General features: G+C 39.2%; 1 protein-coding gene across 1 annotated transcript; it reads right to left on the minus strand.

Annotated features, from left to right (window-relative positions):
- Nucleotides 1-152: 152 nt before the first annotated feature.
- LOC104496540 (mitogen-activated protein kinase kinase kinase MLT-like) lies at nt 153-16,969 on the minus strand. Its single transcript, XM_010139675.1, has 7 exons — nt 16,831-16,969; nt 16,025-16,090; nt 15,013-15,041; nt 14,762-14,899; nt 8,581-8,667; nt 4,907-4,981; nt 153-263 (listed from the first exon to the last, which is right to left on the minus strand). Exons 1-7 carry the CDS (start codon nt 16,967-16,969, stop codon nt 153-155), a joined length of 645 nt encoding a protein of 214 aa, XP_010137977.1.
- Between the last annotated feature and the right edge of the window lie 382 nt (nt 16,970-17,351).

Genomic DNA, 17,351 nt, shown 5'->3' on the forward strand with positions numbered 1-17,351 from the left:
AAAACAACAAGGTAAGTTGCGTTCTAAAAATACCTCAAGCACAGATATTTTCTACCAATACCTCATTGGAGCCTGATGTCTTTCTGAAAAGAACACAGACTTACACCATTTCAAAGGCAAACCACATCATTTCATCTTGGGAGGAAGGAAACTTACCTCCACTCTGCCTTGTTATGCAGGAATGAGTTACACTGGTCTGGAAGGTTGCTGTCATTTGACATAGATTCCAGGATTGAAATTATCTGCTTGAAAGATGGCCTTTTCTGAAGACAAAAAAACAGCAAAACAAAACGAAACACAGCATTGGCATTCATATACAACTACTACCGTGTTAAATAATTTACAGGATTTTTTCAGTTGAAAGACTGCAAGGAACAGAAACTGGGATGCTGCTTTATGAACACAGTGTCCTACAAGAGGACTATAAATTCGTAAATGTTGGGCTTTTTTTTTTTTTTTGTTCTTCCGACTGAAGAAAAGGTCAGTCTGGAAAGAATCACATAAGCTAGTAGGACTCAAGCCTTACCTTAGTCTTCCATGTATACCAGTAAAACCTTTTGGTACTCAATAAACCATTAAACAACATTAGTAGCATCAAGAACAATCAAGATTCTTAATTTGAAAGAAAAAAGTTTTCCTCAAGCGGAGAAGGAAAACCCTGCCAAACAAGAGAAGGCTGGACCCATTAGCAACGGGTACTTAGACAGACAGTCTTTTACAAGTAGAAATCCAAACTCTTTAATGCATGAACAAGCTATTCAGCTGCCCATCAAAAATGGGGTTCTGGCTACAGTTCTTGAAGAGAAGGACAGACTTTCCAGCAAAACCTCTCCCTTAGCCACCTCAGGAGCAGCCAGGGAAGAAATGAAGATTGACGCTAGATGAGGATGTCTCACCTAGCAGCACAGCTCATGTCAGCTGCAGGGCTCTCTATCCAGCACCCACTGGGCTTACTAGCCAGGGAGAGCAATTGCAACTCCTCTGTATTTTCTACTCTCCCTAGTCCCAAAAGGCAGCTATGAAATAGGACAATAACAAAACTGAAAAAGCCACAGTTAAATGTGTTTCTTGAGAGAGCGCTGACTCTGTTAGTCTGTTTGACAGACCCCAGACAAGGTTGAGACAAAAGGCTGAAACAAAATGTAGACACATAATAAAGGGATGATGCACATTCTCTCTCTATCGCGCCTGTAATTATACCATTTCTGCTAAAATTACAGATGCCGCAATTAAAACGTGCATTTTAATTTGGGAGCACAAAAACAATTAGGAACAATGCAGAGGTGTCTCTCCCAGGAAGATCCAAGTGATTTCCACATTATAAAAGAAAGACAATTTCTTTATTTTAAATGTCAAACAGCATGAAAAAGTGTCAAATGCCTAACAAAAAAAAGACAAGCTCTCTTATACCGTAACGCTGCGCTATTTGGTGCAGCCGAATAGTTACAGACTGGAGGCTTTGTCTGTCATTTTTTGGGCCATCTCCATGATTTCAGGCAACGGACAGTTGGATTAGGTATGTGGATTTTCTTTGAACAGACAGCACTTGCCCCATCCACTGTGAGCTTATGCAGTTTGTCACTCAGCTCAGCGTCCATGAAGCAACAACCTGGAGCACAAAGCATCATGGCAGCAGCAGTCTACTCAGCAGCACATCGCTTGCACTTGTTGATCTAATCCCTGTGTGGAAACCCAGCAGGGTCTCTCTGTACTTACAGGCAGCAGTCCTCCCCCTACATACATGATGCTGCTGCACCTGCCAGGGCTGAGCAAACCCTCTGAACACTGGAAGAACACTCCTGGTCAGGGAGCCTGCCGCACTGGAGGTACAGAGCACAAAATTCACCTCTGGCACCAACCAGGACAGACAACTCTGCTGCAGCTTTGAGGCAGGAGAACCTTCCAACAATCCTCAGGCTCACTCTTGTTGCGACAGCTGCATCTCTTGTAACCACCCCAGTGGATGTGAACTGTTGAGGCCATTCAAGAGCCTCCCAAATGGTGAGGAAGCTGCCAGACAGGAGATCACAGCTCCCCACCAATATACCTGGGTACTGCTACTGCTACATACCGTCCAACAGATGGTAGTGTGCTTGTACTAACTAATTCTGTTTTCGGAAAGAAAAGCTATACCACATTAATTGCAACGTTTTATGGCTTATTGAGGATTCTTTTACAAAATACTTCCATGAGTTTTGTTTGCTCCTTCTTTCTCAGAGGTACAGTGGGAAGTATAGGGTAGGACTGATATTATGTGAGCACAGTCAACACTACCATTAGGCCTCTCTGGGGTAACGAGTGGAGATGATGACAGAGAACAGAGCTTCTTTAAAGGGCAGGTGAAAGCACTAACTGATCTGGGATGAACAGCAACACACGTATTCTGAGTTCTACAGTACAGGCAAAGGAGCTGTTGAGTTAATGCAACTAGAGCTGGAACAAACGCACAGTCACACAGTACTGTAGCTTGTTCATCTCTGAACAGTCACCAGCTACCCTGCCAGCTTTGTAGCTACCAGATTTACAGGTACCAACTTCCCCTGGAGACAAAGCTGATAGGAAGACACAAGCCTACACTGCCATGTGGGTTTTGTTGGTTTCTTCCCCCTAGGCAAGGATAATTTCAGATTTAATAAATGCACTCTAAGTGCAGACTGATACCTTGGTTAAAACCGGCAAAAAGTGATTGTTGAAATTGGGAGCTCAAGCTGAGAACCTGTTTTTTTAAAAAAAGTCTTACTTCCAGCGGATGACTGCTTCACACTTTCTAGAAAGTCAGGCATCTCGAGTTATTACTTAAAAAGATTACTTAAAAGATTCTTAAAATATCAAGGCATGAGTCGCCTTTGACAATTATTTCCCTTTATATCTGTGATGTCTCATACCGAAATCATTAAAGCATATGCCCCTCTAGAAATAATTCTGGCTAATGATTTTACTGTTTCCTTCCACTCAGTATTTCTTACTAAACAGGTCTGCATAAACCCAGGATATTTAATCCATATGGCTTTCCCTTCTTGCTGCTTCTCTGTTCCCAGGTTTCTTATTTCCATTAAAATATTCAGTAATTTATAAATATTTTTTACATTAAAATGGGGATAAACTGAAGGAACAGAAGAAATGAGAAAGAACCACTCACCTGTGTTTCAAAACCAAGTAACCCCATCAAACAAAGGCATCAGTGATGAGCAACCTTGTTTGTACAGTTATCTAGTACTCAAGCAGCTTGTTTGATAGGGATTTTAACATGTGGAAGTGGTTATTTAAGATACTTTAAATTACTAGAGATTGTTCTTTAATAATTACTAACTTAAAATAATTAGTAATTAACATTTTAGTAAAATGCTTTGAACCCCTAGGGGCTGTTTGTTTCAACTAGCACACTTTAAACTGTATAAAGAGTACCACTACACACAAGTATCATGTGGAGCAATGCCCTATAGACATTTTTCTCCACGTATGAAGAAATTCTTAAGAATTCAAAGCAAAGTTAATAAATCTGTCCATTCCCATGAGGAAGTTATGGTGTGAGCAGCGTCTGACACTCCAGCCGCTCTGCAGCAGCTTTCCAAGTGTATTCCTTAACCCCACAGTAAATGGGCATCCCTCTTTTCTCAGGGGTAAGCCACCTAAAGATACCTTGTGCTTTCTGCAGGCTGAAAGTATGCATGTTAGCAATTGCTTTTGAGCAGCTGACATCCTCAAGCTCACCCCTGCCTGACCTTCAGTAAATTGTTCATACATCAACTATCTGATTTTCTAAAGCTAATCCTAACGAAAAGGGAGCGTCACACACAGCAGTATTACAGAGGAGTGTGCTCCATCTTTTGGCTCATGCAGGCCACACAGGCTTTTATCAAGGCATGTTGAGAGCTGTAAGTAGCGTCCCTTTCCCAACACGTGACCGAGTATGTCAGTCACATGCCCAAACTGTGACCAGAGATCACTCCATTTCAGTCATGTGAACAAAGTGCTTGCAATTGCCTAACAGAAGAGAAGCTGCATGAAAAAAGTAGCAAAGAGCAGACTGTGAGAAAACCCCATCTAACGTGGGATTCACTCTTTGCACACATCAGAGGCGCCTCTGGAAACAATGCTCCCAGGAACCGTCCACACCCAGGCGCATTACTTAGGCAGACAAAACTCAGCCTGATCCTTCTTTTACAGCATGCAGATCCAGATCCCTCCCTCTCCTTGAAATACAGCAGCAGCCTTCTGGACACATGTAAGTGGCTAAAGCAAGCCAGAGAGCTAGCTGATCTAGTATGTCCTGCAATTATAGAAAAGAAGCTGATATGTAGTTACCAATGGAAAGTGCTCTTCAGCAATTTACTGACCTAGAACTTAAGTCTACTTGTAGATTCAAAGACTCAAAGCATTTATCTACCGTCCCTTCTTGGAGAGGATAAAGAGGGTGATATTAGGGCAACGGTATTTAACCGGATGTTCGTGTGGAAACCACACACTGATAACAGATCTCAGGCTATTCTATAGGAAAGCAACTCCTTGCTTAAAAAAAAAAAAGACACCAAGAAGGGAAATTTCCTTTCTCGTATCGCTCTTATACGGCTACTTTCTGGTAATAATAAGTTCTAGCTTTAGAGCACCTAAGTGCTATAATTCACCTGGCTCTCGAACAGTGGTTAACTTCCTTCTGAATTTAAAGGAACAAAGTTCTTGCTGGTGCCTTGACTTGAGGAAAAGAGAATGATTTGCCTTTCCCTTCCCTTTTATATACATATAAATATATATAAAAAATACATTACAAAAAAACAGCCAGAGCTATCTTTGTGAAGAAATAGGGCTACTAGCTTGCAGCAATGGTGTTAGCTGGGACTTGTCCCCCAAAGAAACACTTATCAAAACGAGGCGTGGCGATGTAGAAATCAAAGAGAAATTAAATTACCTTTGAATCAGCATCCCAACACTGGTGCATTAGTTCTGCAAAACTTCTGGGACAACTGCTAGGAATGGTTAATCTCTAAAGGAAAGAGAAAGTACCAGTTATTGAAAACATTTCCCTTTAAGCCGCTGCTGACAGATTTGCTATAAAAGCAATGCAATTAAAAGAAGTAAAACACACTCTTCATTCTTTTAAATGCAATATAAAAACTGATTGACCTATTAAAAAGAAAAAACAAAATCACTAACACTAGCAAGATGTACAGATTAATTAATAGAGCTATAAAGAAAGAATGGAACAAATGCATAAATGGAGTTGCTTAAGAAAGCTCAGAGTGAAAACAAGGCAATTTTAATACTAAAACATAATAGTTTGTGGATGTTACTGCATGGTGTTCGAAGATGCTCATCAAGATAGGTATAACGTAAAGCCTGCCTTGATTCCTTTCTCCCACACAGATGATCCAGCTGTACAATACTATACTTTTGATATTACAAAAGGCTGTAATATAGATTATATTAAAAAGAGTTAAGTGAAGATCTACATGACACAAGAGGCGTTTCATGAGCCTGTGGTCAGAAGGATTAATGAGGACATGCAGCTCTCAGAGAGCACTCACAGAGCACGGTGAACTCATATAAATATTTCCTGGTAACTGAAGACAAGGAGTTGCTGGTTATAGTCAGGACCACTATCTACAAAGAATTGGCTGGAAGCGTGTTTGGTTTCCTTGGCTGAGAGTTTTAAACCATTAACAGATTCCTTCAATCAGTCTTAGAGGACTTTTAGTTTAAAGACTCTGCCTCCACACTGGAAAGCCTAAAAGCAAATCCATTCTCATGGATGCACACCCAGATACTGAAGTGTCTCCAGCTGAGATTAAACGTGCATCCCAGCAACATTATACATATAAGGAGATCCTCTGCTCTCTCCAAGGCAGTGTTAAGGGTCGAGGACAGGCAGTTAACTGACTTCAGATGTTTCATACTCAGTTTAAAAAAAAGTAGATAAAAAACGAGTTCCTCAGTGAAAACGGGTCCTAATGTAAGAGTGGTCAAGCTGGAGAAAGCTTGTCAGTGGTCAACCTGTCCTGTAACAGGTGAGAATCAGGTATTACAGTCCTGTTTAGGCCAACCTGCCAAGAATACCCTTGAATCTGTCCTAGTCTTGGCATTTCAGAAGCAAAGCAGAGCAAGTTGTGTCAAATTGTACCATTACATTACTGCAACGTGTCTTGCAAAGCCTTGTAAGTCACAGCAGCCAAAGTAAGAGTTAACAAATTCTGCTGCACAAGCACTTGAACACCATGAAAACTGGACACGTGAGATACAGAGCCAGGGCACCACAGGAGTATGATTATTAAAATTATGTAATACCTTAAGGTGCAAAGCTTTCTGCGCGAGAACTACACAGACATTTGTACAATGCATAAACAAATTGTACTGGTGCTTGATCTCTGGTTGAGTCATTAGCCTAAAAATACACTGGCTAGTCTTGCTACAGAAGTTGTCTGTAACCCTCACTGTTCCAGGAGGTGGAAAATCAACACTTACGTGTTTCTCTTGTGCAGAATGTTAACTGTCACATATTAGAGAGGTAGCAGATTCCAGAAGTGTCATATAATAATAAAGATGATGTTTCTCAGTGGTAATTTATTATGAGATCATGCCTAGCATAACCTGAACTCTCATGTTTTTGTTTTCTGGATTAAAAAGAATTTGTAATTATAAAGAAACTCTACCAGAATAAAAATAACACCGTGAAATTATGCAGAGATGAAAAAGACCCATACAGAATCCTTAAAGTCCACTTCATTTGTTGGGTTCAGGCTTTGCAAAGCAGCGTTTTTCCCCCTACGCAATTATGCTTTGGCCTCAGTCCCACAATGATTCTAACAAGAGCCTTGTGTACAAAAAATGAAGTACTGGCTCAACAGTGATTCGGTTTTGTTGTGAATTGGAACCATGCAACTCCACTGATGTCAACAGATTTAACTGAGATCAGAACCTGACCCTCACACATTGCTCTGGGACATAGAAACTATGAAGAAAAGAAGCATAAGCTGACTTTTACAAGGCTTATGCTGGGCATGTTCCCTAAGTCATGTCCAGAAAAAATAAAAAAAACCTAAGCAAGTGTTAATGCCCTCCAAGCTCCCTAGCACCCTTCCAAAGAGGATGGTAGCAACAGGCTAGTGGTACCTGGCAGACAAACAGCTCTGTCTGAAAATGTCACCCCTTACGTTTCTTCAGCCATGAGTAAAATAGTCATCACGTCCACATTTTGTTCATTCTGTATTTTACACAGTTCCTTGCTCTGGAAAACTGTAGAGAAATGTGTGTTGTACCCTCTGACATCTTTCAGCATAGGACTACACCTCCTTACAACATTCTCTATACCACTCTGCACCCCTTAAATGAAACTGCACACGGTAGGCATAGTAAAGAAATACTATTGGTGGAAGGCTTTACGGTTCCTCCTTCAAAGTGATGTATGAGCCTTTTCCTAAACTAGGAGAATGAGTCTCATTGTGTCTCCTGCTCTGATAACTGCTGCAGAAGACCACTGTCTTAATCTTTGCACTGTTAGTGTAGCATTTCCAACTAATCAGTATATCACAGTATCACTCACTGGAATTAATCTAGTCCCCAAATAAAAGAAAAAAAGAGAGGGGGAAAAAAAACACCAACAAAAAATGTTAAACTAAGAGGAGGAAACCTAACTCCTCTGTTTAACTCTGAAGCATTTTGAGAAACAGTTTATGTAGAATAATAGGAACCTGTATTGTACAGCCACTGCCTTGCCATTGTAATGTTTCCCAAGCTTCCGCTGTGTCTAGATAGAGGAGGTTTCATCTTTGTGGAGGATTTCCATGCTTGTCTGTGTGTGGTACAGTCACAACTTTAAATGTTTTTTAAATGTAGTTACTGTCTTTGATATCAAGGGACTATGTGTTCAGATATACGCTCACATGTCCAACTAACTGAAAGCCTCAATTTGTGAGGAGAAGAAAAGCGAGGCTGGGGACACTGTACAAACGGTGTTTACACCACTGAAGTGCTTTTGAAATGGAAAGACTCTGCATGAGGAGGCTTGCAGCTATGCCACAGCCTTGCCGATACCAGTGAGGAGCTCATCTTCAATGTAGTGTTGAACGTAGGTGGCAAAACTGTAATTTCACTCTTTTTTTAAAACTATTTTTTCTTCTTTTATTTTTGAAATTTTCATCTAAGCGGCAGTTTCTTGTACTATAGTGACTCCTGCTGGGAGAGTTAAGTTGAAGTAGCTGAAGGTCTCTTACAGATATATCAACTCCCGGCCAGTAAAAAGATGTCCTAAACGCAGGAGATGGAGTTAAACTGTTCCCCTACCTTGGACGCAATGGCTTCTTTCATCACTAAGAACAAACCCCTAGGTTTTACAATTGAGACTGAGAAACTAGTACAGTACTTGTACAATTTTTGATCTACAGCATCACGACGTGAAGCTGCAACAATTAGATGTAAAGGGTCCATTCATGAGGAATAACATCACTTTGACCCTTTGTGTTAGCTCCTACTGCTAATCTTTCCATACGCGTGAACTTACTTTCAATTTGAAGAAGATGAAAAAGTCTTTTGCAAAACCCCAATACTGTTTTCTGATCTATGTACCTGAATGTAGAAACGTAGTCTTACCTCGTTTTTTTCCACTACAAGCCAAGCTACTTGTAATCCTTCCAAGCCTTTAAAGGGGACCTCCCTTGTTAGCATCTCCCAGAGAACCTGGAACAGAAAAAAAGAAAAGAATTTTTATTTCTGTACTTTGTATTTTAAATACATTATTAAACCTTGATATAGCACTATTCTGTATCCAATTATCAGGCAACCAGTTTCCATTTGCAGGAACTTGGACCAGTGTTTGTGTGCAAGATCCTCTCACTAAATTAATTTGAATGTTTCTGCTTTTTCCTCTACAGAAAAGCCCAGATGAAAAACTGGGTTGTATGGGGTCTAATGCCTGCAATTTTCTGAGAGCAATGGAAAATGCTTTTTATTTTCTTTGTACACTATAGAGTTCATATTTGGCAGTTGAGACTTGGGAAGACAATGAACTCCTCCTCTCCTTCTCAGCCCCAACTAGACACATCTTTGCCTTGCAGACATTCTGCATTTAAGATTATTTCTGTGTGCTTGCAACTAGTGCTCCTCAGGAGTCAGATTATGGTCCAAAAGGTATTTTGCTCCTATGATATGCCTATAAAAATATTAAATATAATGTTGCAAGCAAAACTGTAATTGTTTATCTCCAAGTATATGATTACGACAAACTAAACAATACACAGCATATAGAAAATTACCATGTTCTCCTTGATATCTTATAGATGCACTGTCATTAGATATAGAAAGATCTCCTAATTCGTCATGCTTTTAGCATTTTGGTAGCACAGTACCTGAGAATCTAAGCTGCTCTGTAGAAAAGAGTTCAATCTTCAATCCAACTTGCTTTTCTGCCATTGGAACTACATGTTGGAGCTCAACCAAATTAACAAGCACTTTGTATTTTAACTTGTGTATATCTGGGTTTTTTTCTTTTGGCTTTTTTTTTTAATCAGAACATTCATATACGTATCTTGTTACAAGTAGCTACATATAAGCTTTTTCTTCTGCTCATATACCAAGCGTATCCACAAAAATGACATCATTTATGTAGTATCTGACCAAACACATTAAGATCCTCATGCAAGTCTTTATATCTTCACTATTTGGGTTAGTACCCAGGCTTATTCCAGCTATATAATTTTCAATGGATTCTGGCCAGCTATGAAGGTAATTAGAAAGAAAATGTGAGAATATTGGCAGATGCTGCTCAAGCAGAAAAAAATGCACTGAAGCAGAGTTGGGCCTTTAATCAAGTGAACAGGGTACTCCATCAATAGACCTATTTGAATAATTCTGCTTGAGTCAGAAGACTGATTAGAAAAGGTAAGGTTATACTGGAAAAAATAAGTAAAAGGACAGTTTTCCTGGGAACAAGAAATATATGGGGAAGGCTATCATAGAGGTATTTAAATCTCCTTCATTCCTTTTAAATCTCAATTCATTCCTTTTAGAAGAAGAAGAAGAAAAAGGCACCTCGATTTGTAATTCCAATTAAAACCTCTTTACTGGTAGAGAAGGAAATTTAACTGTGAGAGAAGGAAATAATTTATCATTCTACAGACTTCAGAGAATAAAGCAGTGTACAAAACAGGCAGTTTAAAACAAAAGCCCCTGAACCAAATCAAACATGCGGTTGAGCAGCCTTGCAGAACTACCTCATCTATACAGCTGTACCAGGAAAACACAAAGAAGAAACTCAAGTTTGCATATCAGATAGGGCAGTATCTAAATACATCTTCCAAGTAAAGAACATAATGAAATACGTGTTAAATGTCTCCAAGAGCCTTGAGCAGGAAAACTCTACTGGTCTGCTATCCTTCTTTCACAGGACTGTAAATTGTAAGGGTTGTCTTGTTTCATTCATGCACATAAGTTTGTGCAGAACATTTTGCACTGAATTTCTTTATCATGACACTTTCAGTGTTTATTTATTTCCACTGCCCATGTATGGATCACTGCCTTCCCAACCCAACAGAGCTAGCTTAAAACACTTCAAGACTGCACAGAGCTCAAAAGAAAAACAGCAATCTGACACAATATGAAGAATTTTTCTTAGTGTCTTAATTTTTGGTAATAGTAGAAGAAAGTAAAAGATACAAAAGTGGGATGTCAGAAATCCTTGAATTCATTTACACAGGTTTAGAAAATGTTCTAACATCAATGCAAACTTCATATTCAGGCCAACAGTGTAGATAAAGCCTTTCCTTCTAATGGTGACACGTCTGTGTCTTCAGTTTTACAGGAGCTTCAACCCCATCTCAAGAATTAGCTACCCTGAATCACTAGCTATGGTGAATGTCTGCATTATCAGTCTTCTAAAAAGCAGCAAATGGGTATCTATCTTCTGCATTCCCATTTGTCTCTTCCTGGTCCCAGGGTCATCCAGCAGCAGAAAAAGCACCTCAGCCTGACTTACCCTGGCATCTCTATTGCAAGATAGACCCTGCTCATTTTCAGAACTGGCCCCCCAGCTCACTTCATGTGGAAATCAATCTATCTTCCATTTCTGGTATAATTTAATTGAGACTGACGTGGTTCTCTTCCCCTCCCATCTCCAATGGTGAGGATCACCCACTTTTCTGATCACATCACATCTCTGTGATGATGGACAGTGGGTGCTTACAGAGAAAAATCCAAGCTAGACATAACGATGGAAAACAAAGCAAGATCATTTAATGTAGGGGTTTTTAAGCTGTGGCCTCAAGTTGTTTGGCTCTTCTTTGCATACAGAGAAATAGAAAGGAGAGGCAAATACATGAATGTTCATCCTTTACATGAAGCTGAGAATAAGAATTACATGATCTTCAGAAAAAGCTCACACTCTTAATTCTGTCAGCTCAGCTGTGCATTTCAATTCTTATCCTCTCAACTATGTGACTCCAAGCAAAAGGAAAAAACCCAACAAAAGAGCAAAACACCAACATCCCCACCCCAATGCAAAGACAACAAAGACTCAAAAGTATCATATAGGACAGGGAACCTCCAAATGAGTAATTTGGGAAAAAGCAAGAACTCCAAACACCTTCACTGAAAAAAATAAGTGTTTTCTCTTAGCAGGTTAAGTGTTCACAGATGAGGGTCAGAAGCCACAATCAGCAGAAGTACAGCATGAGCAGGAACTGTTGCACTCTTAGAGGTACTGCCAACAGGTCAGTCTTCTCTGCACTGATCCAAGTGGAAGTTGAAGATCTCATAATTCCTTCCAGAAAGAGTAAGGGATAACCCCCAGAGCCGGCCAACATTCACTCTATAAATAACATATGTTCTCATAGCTATAGCAATGTATGAACTATTGCTAGGAGTATAACAGCTGCTACTTTTAATGGCAGTCTCTATGATACCAATAGCCAATTAATGGATTTACTTTTTTGTAATTGTAACTGTTAAAATAATTGAGCCACATTGCCTGAGCTTTCTATGATTAAACACATTTATACTGATACACAAAACACACACTGCTGTGTGCTACAATTTTGTCAGAATAAGATATTCTGAGCATATCTCTTCATGATTTCAGAACACTTTTAGAGTGAAGATTGTTATTCCACATACATTTTCGTATCTGGAGAAAAACAAGGAATAATTTTTGAGCAACACATACAAAGACGTGAGTCAATTTCTTGGTCACTTACAACACTTGGTATCTGTGTTTTAGAGTATGGATTTGGAAACAGATTAGAAAAGAGAATCACAGCATGGCTCAAGGAGAGAACAAAATCTGTCTTTGTGTTGTAATAAATCTCCTGGAACATTTATCTTGAGCATTTCATGGCAGTGTTATAATTTATTTCCTATTTATCTCAAAGAGAATATACGGAAGTGTTTAACCATCTGTCAAGAGCAGAACAAACTAATCTGAACCTTAGCCATAAACATGTATACAACTGTTCACAAAGAGGAAAATTCATTTCAGTTGAGGAGCAACTCAGACTTATAAGGCTGCAGAAAGACTTCAACACTTCACAGAAAGAAGCTCTTGCACGCCTTAAGTGGAATAGTTAAAATCACAGACTGGTTTGCAGAAAGAAAAGCCAGTCAGGAAAAAAGAAATAGCAGAAAAGAAATTAAAGAAAACCATGAGGAAGGCAACAAATACTGCAAACAGAACATCTATTCCAAGCATCCTACTAGTTTACATTTGAAAGGATTCTGTTCTTTGTTAACAGGACTTTAACTGAAGAAAAGCAGATTTGTCTCTCTAACACAAAAGCTGCTGGCAAGTGTTACACTTTGAAAAGGGGTTCTTTAAATTTTGTTTTTATAGATAATCATTTGAAGAGACAAAAATACCCTTTCTAAGATTGTTTTCAGTCTCCTAGCTAATTCTCTGATAGTCTAACATGTTATAGGGGGATTCCAACTTTCCATGTTATATCCTGACAATTTCTTGCTCGCATAACCCCACTATGTCAGTAATTTCATCAACAGAGATATTGGGCCACTGCCACTTTTCATTTCTACCCCTGTATCTGTTCTGAAAATGATGATGTTCCAAGACGGGAGTTATAAAAAGACAAAATCATTTCTAAGTGCTTATAACTCATAAGCTTCTACCCACAGTAGAATACATTAGCTCAAAACCAATATATTAAAAAAGGTGGGTCAAATATTATTAGGCATAATGAAGTAGCACTATATACCCAAAACCACACTAAAATATTCCAGTAATGCTGAATTGTTTTCATACAGGGGGTAGTTGAGTTTTACCTCCAAGCACAGAACTGCCGAAGGAGCTTTACTTTTTGGACAAGGAAAAATAAACTATGTGCAACATACTGTTCCCAAGGCTCTGATAATACTTGACATGATAAGATATTAAACAATTTCTTACCTTCTCCCACATCTAGGATATTACTTAAAGCCAATTCACACCAAGATGACTATGTGACTATGAGTTTGAGCTGTAAGACCATGTTTGGAATTTCTTCTCTGACATTTTTGCTTTGTTTCGAACCGGAATGTTTCTCTTCGGTGGATAAATTGTGATGGCTTCCAGTAACAGTTTACATTAACATTTACATTTGTTAGCTTATATTCTCTTCCTGTTTGTGACCTAGTTCAGCTAAGCAAGCAAGGATTTTGAATCTGCCAATATAGCCTTTTTCTCCCTCCTTGCAAACTTTCAACTTTTCATTTGTAAGTGACGGCACATCATCTCTCACAGGTTTTTTTTCACTATAAACAACTGTTTGGCAAAAAGTTTAAGTCACCTTCCACTGGGACATCAGCTTAGCTATGAATAGCCATAGGTGCTAGCTTAAAACCACAGTGCCTCCCTCACATCTATCTCCTCCCATCCCTCAAAGAGGCAACACTTGACGGAATACTTAACTTGAAATAATTCCTCATTCTGCCACCCACTATCGAATCACAACACTAGAAATGGTTAATACACAGATATGTATGGGAACTACAACCCACTGCTTTTTCTTTTTTCCCTCAACGTATTCCTTACTATTCTCTCTCACTGAAAAACTATGGGGCTAGGTACACAATTGGTCTCACCAGTAGGGCTATTTCTAGCCTATTTTGCACTGCAGAGCAAAACCAAATTAGAGTTTAACTATGGACACAGTGAAATAATTTCCATTACTGTACCTGCAAACCTGACATTCTCATGAGCTATAACCAATTGTTCTCCCTTCAGAAAAATGATAAAGCCATGCTGGCTTTTTCTGTATTTTTAAGATGGAGCCTCTACCTCCACAAGAGGTACAGCCTCTATTCTCAGAGCTAATGATAGCAGGGTCTTTTAAACAATTAAGCATGGAGAAGTGGCTTACTTTTTAATACCAAATCAGTGACACTCCATTTTACGGAAAGTGGAATCCTACTGATGAACTGATGTTCATCCTGTTATACACCTATTGCAACACAACCTTTTTCTCTTCTGTTCCACTAAAAAACATAAGCAGAGAGAGATTCATGATGCAGATTGGCGGCTCCTGCAAGCCTTCCAACACAGGCTCAGTGTTTGTGGTAAACATGCGCTTCCCACACTGACATGCTGTTAATCTAATCAGATAAGGAACTCACTAAACATGCAAGATGCTGTTCTTCCTATCATATTCAAGCACATAATTATCAAATATGGGTCAGTTTTGAAAGAAAGTGTGATATTTTTGTTGTCCTTATTTAGAATTGCTGTTCTTGCCTCACCCAAATTCTGTCATACTGGAGATCTGCTACTACGCACAGGGAAATGAGAGGCACTCACCACTCCATATGAGTATGTGTCACATGTTTCAGACACTGGGAGACTCTGGATAACTTCTGGGGCCATCCACGGGAAAGTGCCCACTAATGACATGTGTGTTGTATGGGAGTGGAACCTTGAGGCACCAAAATCACAGATCTGGCAAAAATAAATAAATAAATAAATATATTAAGAGCCTCAAACTCATTAATTAGGCATCAAAACATCGTCAAGCAGCAGCATCTCTCTACAAGTAACTGAAGCACTCATACCTTTAACACTCCATCAGCAGCTATAACAACTGAAAATGAAAAAACAATAGGTTACAAGAATGCTATTAAAAATAAATACAACTCATTTTCACAGCAAAAGACCTTGCATTTTATCAAGAAAAATGATCCTACGGTGAGCCAGCACCTGAACATGCACACATGCACGATTGTCCGGGTTTCTCTAAGAAGCTTTAGAGAGCTGATGAATACCTGCAAGCCTCTGAACAACTGCAAAACCCTTCAGGCCTTACTGAGTTCAAAGACAGCAACACAACTATAGCTAAATTACAGAAAAACTCTCTTCTCCCCAATGTAGTTAGCCTTAACAAGAAGATCTCTGAATAGAAGATTCCTTAATAAAAGGAGAAAACTTAAAACTGAGGTGAGATTTAGACTCTTCTTGACTATTATCTCCCTTCGTGCGTTATTAAAATCTGTCCCTCCTATCCCACCACTAGTAGTGAAAGTTCCAGTTAAAAGGCAATGTTCAGCAAATTTCATAAATGGTCATTGACTGCCAAGTACAGACTAACCAGTGCAGCTCCACAATATTATGTCCTATATTACTCAAAAGTGTAATTATCTGTCAAACCTCAAAACAGTCCACATTAAAGACTAGATTTTCCAGGTAAGAAGTAATAGGCCTTATCCAGTCTATTGTGTCTGGTGTCTGCCAGCCTTTCCTGATACTCAACCTTTCCAAATAGAAAAAGGAAGTGAGGGGTGTGCAGGCAACGTCTGATAGGTGATAAGATGGGTACAATCATTGTCAGCAAGACACAACTTGAAGTGCCCTTCACAGTGTGCAAAATGATGCCAGGGACTGTAATGAATATCCAACAGGCTCAGGATAGGGAGGGGAGAACAGGCTCATCTGTGTCTTAACAAGTGCAGCTTGGTAACAGCCAAGGCATTAGTTAGCTCTGCCTGTTCTCAAGCTCAGGTACAGATTTAAATGCCACATGAAGAGGTAACAGTAAAAGCAGAGAGTTTCAGTGGTTTTCTACTTTACCATTCCTGGACTTCAAATCCCTGTGGATTACTTTCACTGGAGCTTCCATGTGTAAATAGTGCATTCCTACACAAAACAAGGGAACAATCTAGTTAGGCAGGTGGAGGGTGGCCATCATGTGTCAGCAGTCGCGTTTTCTGGTTCCCATTAACTGTACTCATTACGAGCTGGCATACCTTTATGCCGTATTGATATGCTGCAGGAGAAGCACAGCTTCCCATAACCTTAGAGTAAAAAACACTAAGCAAAACCTCATATATACGTCAGAGCATCTATATGGGTATGTTAATGCTTTTTAATGCCATATTTAGTTACTTTCTCTGAGGTGGTGTCTACACAGGGAAGCCAAGATATGAATTCACTGTTCTTTCATTAGTTTATACTAATTCTTGTGTGGTCACAAAGAACACAAAGGACAAAACAGCTTGCTCTGCCTTATTATATAAAGAATTTCAGTATGTTTGCTGAGAATAAGCCTTTGAACATCCCAATTCAAATCAAATGTAAGGATAATTATGCACTTTACCTCATAATTACTCTACATCAGCAAAATTACCGTTTAGGGAATTAGGGGCAAATCAGAAGTAAAACTGTCTCCTGGAAGCCATGTTCACCCCAGAAATTATTCTGGATTCATAAAAACCCAGCAAATTGGTTTGCATTTTTATGTTTGGTTGTTTGGGGTTTTTTTTACAGTTTGAATAAGGAAGTGTAGGAAGGGCTTCCCCAACTTCATAAGGAAAGCATCTCCAGCTGTACAGTTTGCTGGCTGTGTAGGATAGTAATGCACCACTTGTCTTGCTTACCTTTAGCTATGTCAGTTGCCCAGGTCATGATATGATCCATATCCATCTCTTCACTTTTGTTACTATTAATGTAATCAAACAGTGAGCCAGCAGAAGCATACTCTGTTAAAAAACAACAACAAGCAAACTCACATGACATTTTAAAACACTGCATCTAAATTGAAAGATCTATATGGAAACTCTGACAATTCCAGAAAGTAGTCAACCCCTGGATTAACAACAAAGAATTAGGGTTTAGCAGCTAATATTATTAGTTGCATAGTAGATAGAGGCAGCTTGTTCTCATTATCCCAACACAGACACAATCTACTACTTTGGACGAAAAAAAAAAGAAGTAGTAAAATCATACATGACAACAGACATTAAAATGAAAAGGCATTAAAATGGTCCGGCACCAAGGAAGTTCAGGCAAATCAGTTCGAATTCCAGAATAAAAGGTTCTGAATGCTCCTTGTTCAGGAATGGCAGAACTTTTTCTTAAATTCTCTCATCTACACCTACACAGAAAGCCACAGCAGGAA

The sequence above is a fragment of the Buceros rhinoceros genome, unplaced genomic scaffold, assembly GCF_000710305.1.
Source record: "Buceros rhinoceros silvestris isolate BGI_N320 unplaced genomic scaffold, ASM71030v1 scaffold43330, whole genome shotgun sequence".
Taxonomy (NCBI): domain Eukaryota; kingdom Metazoa; phylum Chordata; class Aves; order Bucerotiformes; family Bucerotidae; genus Buceros; species Buceros rhinoceros.

What these genes read in the sequence shown, in the direction of transcription:
- LOC104496540 (XM_010139675.1), bottom strand. Translation starts at nt 16,969, where the DNA reads ATGTCATGTGAGTTTGCTTGTTGTTGTTTTTTAACAGAGTATGCTTCT. An exon ending in GGATTTGAAGTCCAGGAATG is followed by an intron (nt 15,042 to 16,024) that starts GTAAAGTAGAAA and finishes TTTCATTTTCAG; the next exon opens with TTGTTATAGCTGCTGATGGA. An exon ending in TTGTAGTGGAAAAAAACGAG is followed by an intron (nt 4,982 to 8,580) that starts GTAAGACTACGT and finishes TCTTTCCTTTAG; the next exon opens with AGATTAACCATTCCTAGCAG.